Source organism: Salvelinus fontinalis, chromosome 15 (assembly GCF_029448725.1).
Source record: "Salvelinus fontinalis isolate EN_2023a chromosome 15, ASM2944872v1, whole genome shotgun sequence".
NCBI lineage: Eukaryota > Metazoa > Chordata > Actinopteri > Salmoniformes > Salmonidae > Salvelinus > Salvelinus fontinalis.
Window position 1 is genome coordinate 38,424,161 of NC_074679.1, and position 17,053 is coordinate 38,441,213.

The following is a 17,053-nucleotide window of genomic DNA, read 5'->3' on the forward strand; positions in this document are numbered from 1 at the left end:
GAATACATACACCAGGAAGGCCCACACATGTTAAGCTTGCGTTCTTTCTTGTTCACTTTCCTTTTCAGATTCCTGTGTCACGAATCCTATCAGTCCCTGCATCTCCAACCCAGGTGTCCCCCAGGACCCCTCTCCCTGTCCCGCTCAGCCCTGGCCCCAGCCCCGGACGCACTGGTGCTCGCACTCTGGCTGACATCAAGGCTAAAGCCCAGCTAGCCCGGGCCCAGCGTGCAGCAGCAGCTGCTGCAGCCAGTTCCTCCTCTAAAGGTGCAGTACCAGGCCCAGGACCGGGAGGAGGCATTGTAGAGCATAGAGCTTCAGCCCAGACCCTCCACTCTAGCCCCCCCTGCTCCACTCAGTCTCAGTCAACCACCAGGCTGCCAGTAAGTAGCATCACTGGTCAATCTACCTGTCAATCACCTGATGCAGTCAACACACCAGCCCACTCCAGTTCGGTCCAATCATCAGGCTCCTCTGTGCCCTTTGACCTTAGCCTTTCTCAAAGAATCTCCAACACCGGTAGAGCGTCTCTCACTGATGACCAACAGAGAGGCTCCGCCGATGGTATGATGAACCCAGGTTCTCTGATGGGACCTCAACATGGCAACATTCAACATACGTCATACCCACCAGGTCCCCAGTCAATCTCTAGCTACACTTCATCTGTGTGTGATGTGAAGAGCCAGTATGTATCTGGAAGCTTCATGGCAGCCAGGGCTAGCCACTTTATCCCAGCCAACAACCCTCTGGTCACATCTCTCCTCCAGGGGAAAGAGGTCCCTCTGGAACAGATCCTCCCCAAGTCTCTGGCCAAGGCCGATGTCCAGATGTCCCAGGCCAAACCCTCCCATGATGACAAAGGGACGATAACGTCCCACAGCACTGCTGGAACAGACAGTGGTGAGAATAAGAGCCAATACCTACACGCTGGTGGTGTGGAGGACTACAGTAGATCTGAACAGCAAGGATCCATAGGCCAGTCCACTTCTACCATACCTGGAACAAGAGCAGATATGTTGGCAGAGCTCCAGCGTCATCAAAGGGAAACACCTAACAAAGACATCCAGGAACAGATCCTCAGGGCTCTGATGCACAGGGCCACCCACCAGCACCAGAACCAGCCATTTGGGGGCTCAGGTGGGGCTCAGCCGCCCCAGTTCGGAGCTTGTAATCTGGGGCACCAGGTGTGTGGGGACCATCCCCGGTTCTCCGCGGGGTTCCCTGGACGGAAGAGGATGTCCAGGCCTGCCATGTCAGGGCACTACCTCCTCAATGTCTCCACGTACGGACGAGGGTCAGAGAGCAGTAAACGCTTCCACCCATTGACCACCGTTAACACCTCACTGACCCCACTGGCCAATCTGAAGAGAGAGCACATCGGGGTGGAGAGGCTGGCTAACGAAGGGGAGGAGTCAGTGGAGAATAAGTCTCATTCTCATTCTAACCCTGCTGGAGTCAAGGTGGAAGAGCAGGGCTTCTCAGTCACAAAAATGGATGAAGCTCTAGGCTTTCAACACTGTTCCAGAATAATGTCTGAGTCTCCATCAGTGGGAGGCTGTATACCGGAGCAGGAGGACAACAGTTCAGCCGGTACAGATAGAGACAGTGGCACTTCTGCAAGAGCCAAAGAAACCAAACCTTTCACCCAATCACAATCACAGCACAGGAGGCACCCAGAACTCTGCAATACTAAACAGGGTGGTCATTCCGAGCCATATCGTTTATCTGTATCTCCCCACGTGGGGACCATGGACCCCACTCACCCCAGTACTCACCAGCGTCCGTCTGCCTTTCAAACCCAGAGACCTCCAATCGATAATCAGGAATCTATTGTGGGTTCCTGCTACGGTGGCACCATCAGCATGTCTGTACCTCACGCTCTGAATCACAATGCTGCTGCTTCAGGCACCGCTTCTAGCGCCTCCCCCTCTGTGTCAGGTAGTGGTGGGGACAGCGGCAGTGGCACCGGCAGTGTCATGTCTTTCTCAGTGACCGTCACCACCATACCTGCCGGTCACCCGTTGGACCACAGCAGCCAGGGGGAGGGGTCTCCAGAGCAGGGGTTTATGGAGGGATCTGGTATAGAGGACGTTCAGTCTAAATGCTACTGCCGACTCAAGGCTATGATCATGTGTAAAGGGTGTGGGGCCTTCTGCCATGACGATTGCATTGGCCCTTCAAACCTCTGTGTCTCGTGTCTAGTGGTACGATAAAACTACTAATAATGTAATAATGTAGTGCTGAGCGAATAACTATTATTTTTCGGCGGTTCAATTATTTGAATTGCATTTCTGTTAGCTCTATGCCGTTTCTGTAGAGTTACATCAGATCAAGCCTGAAACTGTGTGATGTAGTAGGGAGTTGTAGTTCCTAACAGGACAATGTTCTACATAATTTAGCGCAGAAAACGTGCTAATAGCTATGTACGGTCTGTGTGGAGCAAGACACGGGGAGGAGAGAGATCGAGAGAGATCGAATGCAGTTGCTTCGCGAGCATGAAAATACATGATCTAAGTGCTTGATAGTTGGTATTTAGCGATCATAAAAGTATGCCTTGTTTACTTTGAAGAACTACTAAATAGTGATTTTTGTTGTACAGCATAGGCAGCAGCTCTATATGAGATGATGACTCGGAATGAAGTTTTAAAAAAGTCATCAAATAAAACTAATATTTTATTAAAGTAATGTGAATAAATGATGGTTAATAAGTGATACGCAACCATGGCCAGTCATTACCATTATGTGACTTTTATTAATTGTTTTATTCTGTTACAGCATTCAACCCACATAATGTGTAGTGCATTTAATGTTTAAAAAGGTCATCAAAATTGAATTTTTTTACATTTATAATCGAACCAAAACCAAACCGACTTCAAAAAGCACTAATCGCTCAGCACTACATAAATGTAGAAATGGTCTGTTTCAATTCTTTATTATTGCACCAAGGAAAAAATCAGCATCAAGTCATCTAGCATCATCAACAAGTAGCGGTTACGAGCAAGGTCAGTTCCATTTCAATTCTGGAAGTAAACTGATTCAAATGTTTCTATTTCAATTCCGATTCTAATTTGAAAAGAAAGACGAATTGGAATGTCAGTGTATTTCCTGAATTGAAGTGGAATTGACCGTAACCATGGTTACCAGGGTAAAATGCACAGTGGCCATACTCAACCCAGCACATGGTTTTCAGTGGGGTGGCAAGTCATTTATACTGGACGACACAAGAGGTTGGTGGCACCTTAATTGGGGAGGACATGCTTAGCGAAACTAAGTGGAATGGTATCAAATACATCCATTTGCTCTGTTTCGGCCATTATTATGAGCTGTCCTCTCCTCCGCAACCTCCACTTTCATCTATTCCATCTGAAAAATAGTTTGTTTTGTACAATTCACCGATCAGTTCAAATCAAATTAGACTTGAGACAAAAGTTGAATCTTGGCAATATTTTGCACTTGGACATGTTATTGTGCTATATTTTTGTAAAGATAGTTTAGATTTTAAAAAAGGAAGAAAAAAATTAATGTTGCTATTTTTGTAGAATGTAATAACAATGTTACGTTAAAGACTGCCACTCATTCAGTAGTTTAAGTTATGATGTTTTAAAAGGTGAAGAAGGGAGTTAGATTCATATTCATCGACCCCTTGGGGTTTGTGTGTAGGTGGGGGAGTACAAATACTGATTTATATAGATTTTGAAGGTCGCAATCAATCATTTATATATATATACAGTACTAAAAACAAAGTTACAGATGTGTTAAAAGATAATAATAGATATTTCAAATTATTTAGATTATAAAACATTATTTCACATAACGATTGCACTTAGCGTTTCTACTAACAGGGGTGACTGACACTGAGACTGTATAGTAGATGTAGTGTACAGCGTTTGTACTCTAACATGGTGATTAAAAGTAAAAGCACTTCACAAATAAATGGATAAATAGTGCTCTTCAAGGAGCAAGCTGAGTATAGTCAGATTCCAGATCTGTTTGTGTTGTTTTATGGCAATGACCAAAGGAGTTAGCAATACACCACAAACAGATCTGGAACCAGGCTACAAACTGAGGTCTTTGCCATTTCAGATCATCGTGCGAAGTTTACCGACTCCATGACGCATTTGTTTTCATATGTTTGTTTGTGTATAGCAGAGTAACTATTAGCAGTGATGTACATTTAAAACACTCAGAGAAAGAAAGGAGAAAAATGAAGATTTCATTTCTTGTATTATTCTTTTGCTTTGTAAATATTGGCTTTCGTTTGAACTCGATTTAGAAATTAATTTAGCTTTATGTTCCTTGCTTAAGCATATCCAACATTTTATTGTTTTTATTGCAAAAGAGTTTATATCTCTAAAGGAAATGTGTATTTTAACGCTAAATGCTGTGCTATCATGAAACCATTCAAAGTTGTATAGGCTCCAGGTACAGTATTCAGGTTGATAGACGGTAGAGAAACAATTTACTAGCTACATATAAAAGAAAGGAACATCGTATGGGTATGCATGGTGATTGCAATTATAAAATCAAAATGTATCAATCATATTTCTGAAATGATCTGACTTAAACTGAAGATAGTTGCTGTGTAACGGTGTATTTTATAGAAATCATTTCCATGGTAAGATGCCAAAGTCACCTTATGAAAACGAAATGATCAGATCTCGTTTTTAAAGGACTTAGTTAAACAAAGTAATATATTTTAATATAAAAAAATCTATTTACAAATTTTTTAAAACAACAGGGTATTTACTAGAATGATACACATTACACCGGACAGTTTTTTAGGTACACCCATCTAGTACCGGGTCAGACCTCCCCTTTGCCTCCAGAACAGCCTGAATTGTTCAGGGCATGGATTCTACAAGTCGGAAACGTTTCACAGGGATGTTGGTCCATGCTGACGTGATGGCGTCACGCAGTTGCTGCAGATTGGACAGCGGTACTCCACCGTCACCAGCCTGTACCGTTGACACCAGGCAGGATGGGACTACGGACTCATGTTGCTTACGGCAAATCCTGACTCTGCCATCAGCATGACGCAACAGGAACCAGGATTTGTCGGACCGGGCTATGTTTTTGCACTCCTCAATTATCCAGTGTTGGTGATCGCATGCCCACTAGAGCCACTTCTTGTTTTTAGCTGATAGGAATGGAACCTGGTGTGGTCGTTTACTGCAATAGCCCATCCGCGACAAGGATTGATGAGTTGTGTGTTCCGAAATTCTGTTCTGCACACCACTTGTTCTGTGCCTTTTATTTGTCTGTTTGTGGCCCGCCTGTTAGCTTGCACGATTCTTGCTATTCTCCTTTGACCTCTCTCATCAATGAGCTGTTTTCACCCACAGGACTGTCGCAACATTCTTGGTAAACCCTAAACACTCTCGCGAGTGAAATCCCAGGAGGGTGTCCGTTTCTCAGATACTGGATCAAGTGTGCCTGGCACGACGATCATACCACACTCAAAGTCTCTTAGGTCACTAGTTTGGCCCATTCTAACGTTCAATCGAACAGTAACTGAATGCCTGTCTACCTGCTTTATATAGCAAGCCACGGCCACGTGACTCACTGTCTGTACTAGCGATCCATTTTCGTGAATGGGGTGGTATACCTAATTGACTGGCCGGTGGTGTATATTGGGTGTCCCTTTTTCTAATGTTTTTGTGTGGAAGAGTGGACAGACCACAACATAACTTTTGTAGCAAAAAAAACATCCCCAAGTTTTTTGATTCTATATGACCCATGTATTTTTATGGAAATCTACATGTCCTTTTTCACTGAAGTCCTGCCTGGAATATTGTAACCATCTGAACTGTATGCTCTTGTAACGACGTTTGTTAATAAGATATGGGGCATTGTTTTGTCTTACACATATTTTCAGCAACAAAATGAATACAATTTCATGGCACCATTTCTAAGTGGTCTGTGGATTGTGTGTGTGTGTGTGTGTGTGTGTGTGTGTGTGTGTGTGTGTGTGTGTTTGTTTAAAAGTTAGTTGACATCTTTATTTACAGTCACATGATTCTTTATAGTCTCAAAAAGTTCAAAGTCTGCATCCCAAATGGCCTCTGGTCAAAAGTAGTGCATTATATATGGAATTAGAGGGCCATTTGGAAGCAGCCAAATGGTTTATAGATTGTAAAGATGAGAGACCCAATATTTATGATTTGACCCCTATCATTGCAAACTTTGTTAATTAATTTGATCGCCTATCAAATTGTATTAATTTTATTTTAAATAAATACATGTTTTAGTCTAATTTAGTTTCTCCAACATCAACTAGTATTGAGTATTAATTATATATTTTTTTACGAATTTTGATGTTCTATTTTAACTGACTTGTGTATGTGATGGATTGCAAAGAGAAAGTAGTTTTTACCCACATTTTGTAAAAAGGCAGCTGACATCTCGTAAAGTTTAAGAGAGCGTTGAATTATTGATTCAGTAGCCTACTCCACTTTGTCCTTTTCTCTCAAACCATGATTGACTTTTTTATCAAATCAATAGCTTAAATTCAGAGGGATATATTGATTAGATCCCATTTTTAAACCCAAGGACAAAAAGTAAAGGGTGAGGATAGACTTGGTTGGGAGGAAACGTTTCTTAAGTGTCATCCAGTAATGGTTTGAAAATGTCTGTTTGTCTTGTGAAGGGTGTGTTCCCATCAGTCCGTGTCATTGTTGCTGTTTTTAGATTGGAAAGTCTCCGTTTTAAAATGCAGGTGAATGTAATATAGTAATCAGCACTTGTAAACAAAGTGTATTTTATCAAACTATATATTATGAATAAATAACAAAGAAAAAACATTTTGATTGGGTGTGACATTTGTATGTCAATTAAATGTATTTTATAAAGCCATTTTTACATCAACAGTAGTTGCAAAGTGATTTACAGATACCCAGCCTAAAGCAGAAGCACAATGGCCAGGAAAAACTCACTGGAAAGAAGGGACCTAGGAAGAAACCTAGAGAGGAACCCCGCTTAAAGGGGTGGGCCATCCTCTTCTGGCAGTAACGTATGTATGTGAGTGACTACTCTACTCTAATACTAGTACAACTTACACTATAGGCCTACTATCAGTATCACATTACTACACATTACTAAGGCTTTTACACTCCACTAAGAGATACAATCACCAGTCAAATCAGATGCATGTCGTTTCCATATTATGCATGAGAAAAAATGCTAGTCTGTAGCTTGGAATATTATGGAAAACCTGCTGACCATCGCATATCATATAAATACCGTGCACGTAAAATATCAACAAACGTGGGTCGTGACTCGTTAGTGGTTTTTACTGTGCGCGCCTCCAAGTGGCACCTACCGCTACGTTTGCCAGCATGCGCGCAGGCACGTAGGGCCGTTTGTGATGCACGCGCAGCCTCATCTCCTTGCTTGCCTGCGCTTTGCTGTCCTCTGCTGTTCGGTCGTTGATGATGCTGAAGAGAGAGAGCGCGGCGCTCGTACATTTTTATGAGACACCACCGTCCACCGCAATTCTGAGTCGTAGGCTATAGAACAGGAAACGCACTGGAAATGTAACGATGGATAGATAATCTCGATCGTTTGGCATTGCTCGGACAGCAATAACGAACGACAGCGGACCTACAGCGTGTGAAATTTGTCAAAGGTGAGACTGAGCGCAGTAATGATTCACGAAGGAAATATCCTGACTACATATCCTCATCATCTGATGCTGATGATGGTGCTATAAACGCAACCTGCGTGATTTTCCTACTGGTGAGGCTAATAGATGCATCATTCTAATTTAAATAGCCTATAGAATGCAGAAGGCACATCTAAATTAGGACACTACACGTTTATGAAGGCAGATATTTAGGATAAATTATCACATAGCATCTCAATATGAATATTCCTTTAAGATACATCGCACGCACAAATTCATATTGCGGAAACAAGGTAAATGGGAACCTAAAGCAGCAAATGGCCACGTCGGTCGAGCGGTTCCTTCAAGATCTGAGACGCATAAAGTATTGTAAAGCTAAACGGTTCGTCACGGAGAGCGTTTGAGCAGCTACACAGAGACGGAAGTGGGTGATGTTTAGACATTCGAGCCCTAAAGCTGCCACTGCAGTGGCCTAGTCCTCCTTTTGACTCGCGTAAAAGGATGTTGTCATTATTAGCTACCTACTCGACAAGGTGCGGTGAATACTGCACCTTTAATAATCGCCCTTTTAAACATTTAAATCACATTCAGCCATCCAGTATATTTTTCCATAGCTTGAAGAATCACTAAGTTATTCGACGACATAATTTACATGTAGCTACTAGTTATTGTATTAGTGTTTGTACGGGGATGCTCTTATAGCGGCTGATGTGCTAGAGTTCAGTTCCCAAAAGGAATCCGTGAAATGACATAATGCTTGGCAATAGGCCTACTATCATCCCTGTATTTGCATTTTGTTTATATTGACCGTATTAATAAAAACGCCTATAGGCCTAATAATGCAGATTAAATAGCTTCTTAGGCCTTTTGACATATGATGATTGGTGATCATAATCATCACCACTGCTTGTTTTAGTTTTCTGTTTTACCCATATGATGCTTGGTAGCCCATTCGTATTTACAGTAAACTGTAGTTTAAGCCAACATATCTGTAAATGCAATTTAATTGTATTTGATGAACGTGCACCTGCAGGCCTGTCACCAGGGAACTCTGAAGCTATTCATTATCCACCATATAATACCTAAAGTTCATTAGACATATTGACTTTTAATGTCTACAGGTCCAATGTAAATAGCCTTTCCATGGCTCATCAAACGATAATGTCGGCAACTCAGAACCAAATCTTGCATATTATGTTACTGCTGTCCACGAGAGACCAATCAAGCTCTGATATCTTCTTAAGTTACGTTCAGTTTCACAATGGGCAATCTAAGATGGACATTTTCCTCAATACCAATAGAATGTATTTGTTTTGGGTAACCACTTCCTCATTTCCGGCCTTAGTTGCCTACATATATGAATAGTTCAGGCAAGCTTACAGTAGGCCTACGTCATAGTCGAATGTTACAGAGGGCCATTGTAGAATTTTTTTCTGACTTGCTTCTGTTAGTTTCCCTCCTGAGCTCAGCTTGTGTTTTCTAGCATTCTACATCCTGTTTACTAGATATCATAATCATGTAATAACCCTTTACTACACATTATAAGGACAACATTATAGTATTATCACAACAATATTAGAATAAAGAGTAGGGAAACTATCAGAGCTAGACAGATATAAATATATATATATAATATGTATACTGAACCAAAATATAAACGCAACATGCAACAATTTCAACGATTTTACGGACTTTACATTTCATATAAGGAAATCAGTCAATTGAAATAAATTCATTAGGCCCTAATCTATTGATTTCACATGACTGGGTAGGGGCGCAGCCATGGGTGGACCTGGGAGGTTATAGGCCCAACCACTTGGGAGCCAGGCCCATCCACTGGGGAGCCAGGCCCAGCTAATCAAAATTAGTTTTTCCCCTCAAAAGAGCTAGATTACAGACAGAAATACAACTCAGTTTCATCAGCTGTCCGGGTGGCTGGTCCCAGACCATCCCGCAGGTGAAGAAGCCAGATGTGCAGGTCCTGGACTGTGGTTGTGAGGCCAGTTGGACGTACTGCCAAATTCTCTAAAATAACGTTGGAGGTGGCTTATGGTAGAGAAATTAACATTACATTCTCTGGCAATAGCTATGGTGGACATTACTGCAGTCAACATGCCAATTGCACGCTCCCTCAAAACTTGAGACATCTGTGGCATTGTGATGTGGGACAAAACTGCACATTTTTGAGTGGTCTTTTATTGTCCCCAGCACAAGGTGCACCTGTGTAATGACCATGCTGTTTAATCAGCTTCTTGATATGCCACACCTGTCAGGCTTATATTGGCAAAGTAAAAATGCTAATTAACAGGGATGTAAAACAGATTTGTGAACAACATTTGAGAGAAATACACTTTTTGGGTGTATTGAACATTTCGGGAATCCTTTATTTCAGCTCATGAAACATGGGACCAACACTTTACATGTTGCGTTTATATTTTTGTCTAGTATACAGTACCAGTCAAAAGTTTGGACACACCTACTCATTCAACAGTGTTTTTTTAATTTTATTTTTACTATTTTCTACATTGTAGAATAATACTGAAGACATCGAAACTATGGAATCATGTAGGAAACAAAAAAGTGTTAAACAAATCAAAATATATTTTATATTTGCGATTCTTCAAAGTAGCCACACTTTGCCTTGATGACAGCTTTTCACACTCTTGGCATTCTCTCAACCAGCTTCACCTGGAATGCTTTTCCAACAGTCTTGAAGGAGTTCCCACATATGCTGAGCACTTGTTGGCTGCTTTTTCACTCTGCGGTCCAACTCATCCCAAACCATTTCAATTGGGTTGAGGTTGGGTGATTGCGGAGGCCAGGTCATCTGATGCAGCACTCCATCACCTTCCTTCGTGGTCAAATAGCCCTTACACAGTCTGTAGGTGTGTTGGGTCATTGTCCTGTTGAAAAACAAAGGATAGCCCCTCTAAGTGCAAACCAGATGGGATGGCGAATCGCTGCAGAAGTGTGCCTTGAATTCTAAATAAATCACAGACAGTGTCACCAAAAACCACCATCACACCTCTTCCTCCATGCTTCACAGTGGGAACCACACATGCGGAGATCATCCATTCACCTACTCTGAGTCTCAAAAAAACACTCGGTTGGAACCAAACATTTTCAAATTTGGACTCGTCAGACCAAAGGACAAATTTCCACTGGTCTAATGTCCATTTCTCATGTTTCTTGGCCCAAGCAAGTCTCTTCTTATTATTGGTGTCCTTTAGTAGTGTTTTTTTTTCAGCAATTTGACCATGAAGGCTTAATTCACGCAGTCTCCTCTGAACAGTTGATGTTGAGATGTGTCTGTTACTTGAACTCTGTGAAGCATTTATTTGGACTGCAATTTCTGAAGCTGGTAACTCTAATGAACTTATCATCTGCGTTTTCCTCATGAGCCAGTTTCATCATAGCGCTTGATGGTTTTTATGACTGCACTTGAAGAAACTTTCAGTTCTTGAAATTGAAAGTTTTCAGATTGACTGATCTTCATGTCTTAAAGTAATGATGTACTGTTGTTTCTCTTTGCTTATTTGAGCTGTTCTTGCCATAATATGGACTTGGTCTTCATCTTCTGTATACCCAACCCTACCATGTCACAACACAACTGATTGGCTCAAACGCATTATGAAGGAAAGAAATTCCACACATTAATTTTTAACAAGGCACACCTGTTAATTGAAATCCGTTCCAGGTGATTACCTCATGAAGCTGGTTGAGAGAATGCCAAGAGTGTGCAAAAGTGTCATCAAGGCAAAGGGTGGCTACTTTGAAGAATCTCAAATATAAAATATTTTTTTAAAAATGTAACACTTTTTTGGTTACTAGATGATTCCATATGTGTTCTTTCATAGTTTTGATGTCTTCCTTATTCTTTCACAATGTGGAAATAGTACAAATAAAGAAAAACCCTGGAATGAGTAGGTGTGTCCAAACGTTTGACTGCTACTGGATGTCTTTATATATGGCTCTGCAAACCCTTGCTCTCCAGCCACACGAGTGAGGATGGAGGAATAAAAAAGCCTGTCAACAGAGTTCCTGAGGGTTCAACCTTGGCTGGCTTCAATGACTACGTCCCAAATGGCACTCTATTCCATATAATGCACTACTTTTGACCAGGACCCATAGGGCTCTGGTCGAAAGTAGTGCACTATAAAGGGAATAGGGGGCCATTGGGGACAGAGCCACTGACTGCTCACACTCAACTGGTCAGCTGATGCAGTTTCCTGGCTTGTCCGTCACCCCATAGCCACAGTGGGCTGCCATGTGATGGTGATACCGTACTGTATAGACCTGGGTTCAAATATTATTCCAAATCATTTCAAATACTTTATATGGGCTTGATTAAGTTTGCCTGGCTTAATAGAACCAATAGAAAAGTTCCATCAGTGCAAGCCCCATCCACCTGGCACTCCAGGCAAGCTAGAGCAAACGCTACAAGTATTTGAAAGATGTCAAGTAGTAACATTCTATGAACCCAGGTCTGGTGCCGTCCAAGCCTATCATGCCATTCCCCGGGTTTTGGAACCAGTCATTGTATAGCTGTAATGTGTTTTGTGTCCATCATCATTAAGTGTCTCCTCGGTTTGCATCCCTTGCTGGCCGTCGATGTCATTAGTCCACCGGATGCAGTCTTAGCTGAGTGGCGAAGTCATGGAGAATTATTATTTGTGGTGTACATACAGGGTCTGTTCCCTAAATGGAACCCTGCCCTGGTCAAAAGTAGTGGTCTACAAAGGAAATACGGTGCCATTTGGGACACATTCAGAGAGACAGAGCAGGATCACTCAAGTGTTCTCTTGTGCCAGACAGTGAAAGTGCACACATCTCTTTAGAGGAAGAAAAAACACAACGTTTTGTAGCGTTCATCAAGTCCTTGAAGGGAGGGCGTTAATGACTCATTTAAAAGTCAAGCCCATTTTGTCTGGAAGGACTGCTTATTTGAACTACTACAGAGCATACCAGAGACTCAGAACATTAAATAAGGAGCCAACTAGCTAACTGACTACGATGTTTCTTCTCTTCACAGGGCAGCAGCAGCTAATGCTTCACTTTGTTTGAAATTCAGCCAGCGACAGGTACATATACCTCTGGGATTTTTATCTTTCATCTGACAAAAACATCTGTAGATTTAGTGAGCTTTTTGTCTTCAGCTTTATGCATAGACAATGTCTGTTTAAATGTATGATATGTGTTGTACATTATTGAACATTCCATATATGATGTACACATACTTACAGTAGAGGGATCAATGTATAGAGTACACAGAATCAGTTAAATGAATATACTGCATGTAACTTTAAAGATGTGCGATGCAGAAATGGTTCCGCCATTTCCTGTTTGCAAAAATGTGAATAGTTAGTTTATTTTCCGTTTGTGACAAAACAAGCAAGTATAGTGAAGAGAATCATTGTACCATCTAAACAGCTGTGAAATAGCTTTTCCATAACCAAAAATATTGTATTTTCAGCTGTTTGAAGCTGGTGTACAAAACCGAAAGTAAAAGACACAAAACGAAACTTAAGAATGCAGAGCATAGAAATAGCTCACATAGAACATATCTACCTCTTCTTAGACTTGCTTTCAATAATAATAGATAGAACACACATTTCGATGTGAATTTGGTCGGGTCTCCCAAGAAGTTACATATTGCAGCTTTAGTGTAAAAAATGTATAGGATGTTTTATTTTCACGTGGCTATAATGGACCTTGATAATGTATAAAATGATTACAATGATATACAGTACCAGTCAAAAGTTTGTACACCTACTCATTCAAGGGTTTTTCTTTTTTCTACATCGTAGAATTATAGTGAAGACATCAAAACATCCAATCAAATTTTTTTTTTTGATTTTAGATTCTTCAAAGTAGCCACCCTTTGCCTTGATGACAGCTTTTCACACTCTTGGCATATTCTCAACCAGCTTCATGAGGAATGCTTTTCCAACAGTCTTGAAGGAGTCCCACATATGCTGAGCACATTTTGGCTGCTTTTCCTTCACTCTGGTCCAACTCATCACAAACCACCTCAATTGGGTTGAGGTCAGGTGATTGTGGAGGCCAGGTCATCTGATGCAGCACTCCATCACTCTCCTTCTTTGTCAAATAGCCTTTACACAGCATGGAGGTGTGTTTTGGGTCATTGTCCTGTTGAAAAACAAATGATAGTCCCACTAAGCGCAAACCAGATGGGATGGTGTATCGCTGCAGAATGCTGTGGTAGCCATGCTGGTTGTGTGCCTTGAATTCTAAATAAATCACAGACAGTGTCACCAGCAAAGCATCCCCACACCATCACACCTTCTCCTCCTGCTTAACGGTGGGAACCACATATCCGGAGATCATCCGTTCACCTACTCTGTGTCTCACAAAGACATAGCGGTTGGAACCAAAAATCTCAAATTTGGTCTAATCAGACCAAAGGACAGATTTCCACTGGTCTAATGTCCATTGCTTGTGTTTCTTGGCCCAAGCAAGTATCCTCTTCTTATTGGTGCCCTTTAGTGGTTTCTTTGCAGCAGTTCGACCATGAAGGTCTGATTCACGCAGTCTCCTCTGAACAGTTGATGTTGGGATGTATCTGTTACATGAACACTGTGAAGCATTTATTTGGGCTGCAATCTGAGGTGCAGTTAACTCTAATGAACTTATCCCCTGCAGCAGAGGTAACTATGGGTCTTCCTTTCCTGTGGTGGTCCTCATGAGAGCCAGTTTCATCATAGCGCTTGATGGTTTTTGTGACTGCACTTGAAGAAACTTTAAAAATTCTTGAAATGTACTGTATTGACTAACCTTCATGTCTTAAAGTAATGATGTACTGTCGTTTCTCTTTGCTTATTTGAGCTGTTATTGCCATAAAATGGACTTGGTCTTTTACCAAATATGGCTATCTTCAAATACTATCTTGTCACAACACAACTGATTAGCTCAAACACATTAAGAAGGAAAGAAATTCCACAAATGAACTTTTAACAAGGCACCCCTGTTAATTGAAATGCATTCCTGGTGACTACCACATGAAGCTGGTTGAGAGAATGCCAAGAGTGTGCAAAGCTGTCGTGAAGGTAAAGGGTTGCTACTTTGAAGAATCTTTAATATTAAATATATTTTGATTCGTTTAACGCTTTGTTGGTTACTACATGATTCCATGTGTTATTTCATAGTTTTTGATGCCTTCACTAATATTCTACAATGTAGAAAATAGTAAAAATAAAGAAAAACCCTTGAATGAGTAGGTGTGTCCAAACGTTTGACTGGTACTGTACAATCATACAATCAGTACTGGTAATGCATGCTTGCGGTTTTATTTCCCTCAAAATGAGTAATAGGCCTAATGTATACAAAGGGAAGAAGAAACGTCATAGTCAGTATACAAAAGCCTGATAATGGTTGCAGTAATTATGTAATTAATTAGTGAGTAGGTAGTAATGCTTGCTGTATTCTTTCCCCAGAATGATTTGAGGAGGGCAGTGAAGGCCGATAATACAGCTTGATAACGTATATTGTACACAATGATTGTCATTAAACATTGAGACGGTAATGCGCGCCTGTTCTGTTATTCCCCTCAGAATGATAGAGGAGGGCAGTAAACGAGGCAAAGCGATGGTGGAGAAGAGACAACTCTTCATGGAGATGAGTGAGTAGACTGACTGAGAGCGAAATCTCTAGAGCCAAACCCGTTACTATTCATTCCCACTCTGCTGTGTCGTCGCAAAGCCATTCATAGCCATACACTTTAGAGTACACAGTGCATTCGGGAAAGTATTCAGACCCTTTCACTTTTTCCACATTTTGTTAGGTTACAGCCTTATTCTAAAATGTATTAAATTCATGTTTTTCTTCATCAATATACACACAATACCCCATAACGACAAAGCCAAAACAGGTTTTTAGAATGTTTGCAAATTTATTTAAAAAAATAAAAAAATAAAAACAGAAATACCTTATTTACATAAGTATTCAGACCCTTTGCTATGACACTCAAAATTGAGCTCAGGTGCATCCTGTTTCCATTGATCATCCTTGAGATGTTTCTACAACTTGATTGGAGTCCACCTGTGGTAAATTCTATTGATTGGACATGATTTGGAAAGGCACACGCCTGTCTATATAAGGTCCCACAGTTGACAGTGCATGTCAGACCAAAAACCAAGCCATGAGGTCGAAGGAGGAGACAGGATTGTGTCGAGGCACAGATCTGGGGAAAGGTACTGAAACATTTCTGCAGCATTGAAAGTCCCCAAGAACACAGTGGCCTCCATAAATCTTAAGTGAAAGATGTTTAGAACCACTGAGACTCTTCCTAGAGCTGGCCACCCGGCAAAACTGAGTAAATGGGGGAGAAGGGCCTTGGTCAGGGAGGTGACCAAGAACCCGATGGTCACTATGACAGAGCTCCTGAGTCCCTCTGTGGAGATGGGAGAACATTCCAGAAGGACAACAATCTCTGCAGCACTCCACCAATCAGGCCTTTATTGTAGAGCGGCCAGACAGAAGCCACTACTCAGTAAAAGGCACATGACAGCCCGCTTGAAGTTAGCCAAAAGGCACCTAAAGGACTCTTAGACCATGAGAAACAAGATTCTCTGGTCTGATGAAACCAAGATTGAACTTTTTGGCCTGAACGCCAAGCGTCATGTTTGGAGGAAACCAGGCACCGCTCATCACCTGGCCAATGCCATCCCTACGGTGAAGCCTGGTGTAGGCAGCATCATGCTGTGGGGATGTTTTTCAGCGGCAGGGACTGGGAGACTAGTCACGGTTGAGGGAAAGATGAACAGAGCAAAGTACAGAGAGATCCTTGATGAAAACTTGCTCCAGAGTGCTCAGGACCTCCGACTGGCGTGAAGGTTCACCTTCCAACAGGACAACGACCCTAAGCACACAGCCAAGAAAACGTGTGAGTGGCTTCGGGACAAGTCTCTGAATGTCCTTGACTGGCCCAGCAAGAGCCCGGAATTGAACCCAATCGAACATCTCTGGAGAGACCTGAAAATAGCTGTGCAGCAACGCTCCCCATCCAACCCAACAGAGCTTAAGTGGATCTGCAGAGAAGAATGGGAGAAACTCCCCAAATACAGGTGTGCCAAGCTTGTAGCGTCATACCCAAGAAGACTCGAGGCTGTAATCGCTGCCAAAGGTGCTTCAACAAAGTACTGAGTAAAGGTTTTGAATACTTATGTAAATCTGATATTTCAGTTCTTATTTTGTATACGTTTGCAACAAAAAAAAATGTTTCTTTGTCATTATGGGGTATTTTGTGTAGATTGGTGAGGGGAAAAAATGATATAATGAATTTTTGAATAAGTAAAATAACAAAATGTGGAAAAAGTCAAGGGGTCTGAATACTTCCCGAATGAACAGTACACTCCCCTCCCCATGCAGTGGGTTTTGTGTGTGGTGGTGGTAGAGTTGTTGATTCGTCTTTTT

The 17,053-nt window shown here is 41.7% G+C and overlaps 2 protein-coding genes across 19 annotated transcripts in view; both read left to right on the forward strand.

The window, feature by feature from the left end:
* Positions 1-6,800, forward strand: part of LOC129811924 (putative Polycomb group protein ASXL2) — a 30,329-nt gene extending 23,529 nt beyond the window's left edge. For all 3 annotated transcript variants that reach the window (XM_055863680.1, XM_055863683.1, XM_055863681.1), the window contains one exon: positions 69-6,800. In XM_055863680.1, coding sequence (XP_055719655.1) covers positions 69-2,213 — 2,145 coding nt within the window. In that variant the 3' untranslated portion in view covers positions 2,214-6,800. The remainder of the gene's footprint in view (positions 1-68) is intronic.
* A 595-nt stretch (positions 6,801-7,395) lies between these two features.
* dtnbb (dystrobrevin, beta b) overlaps positions 7,396-17,053 on the forward strand; it is a 56,069-nt gene continuing 46,411 nt past the window's right edge. For 12 of the 16 annotated variants that reach the window (XM_055863690.1, XM_055863694.1, XM_055863685.1 and 9 more), the window contains exons 1-3: positions 7,396-7,624; positions 12,654-12,702; positions 15,193-15,260. In XM_055863690.1, coding sequence (XP_055719665.1) covers positions 15,194-15,260 — 67 coding nt within the window. In that variant the 5' untranslated portion in view covers positions 7,396-7,624; positions 12,654-12,702; position 15,193. The other 4 variants (XM_055863693.1, XM_055863699.1, XM_055863686.1 and 1 more) reach the window with 3 other exon arrangements.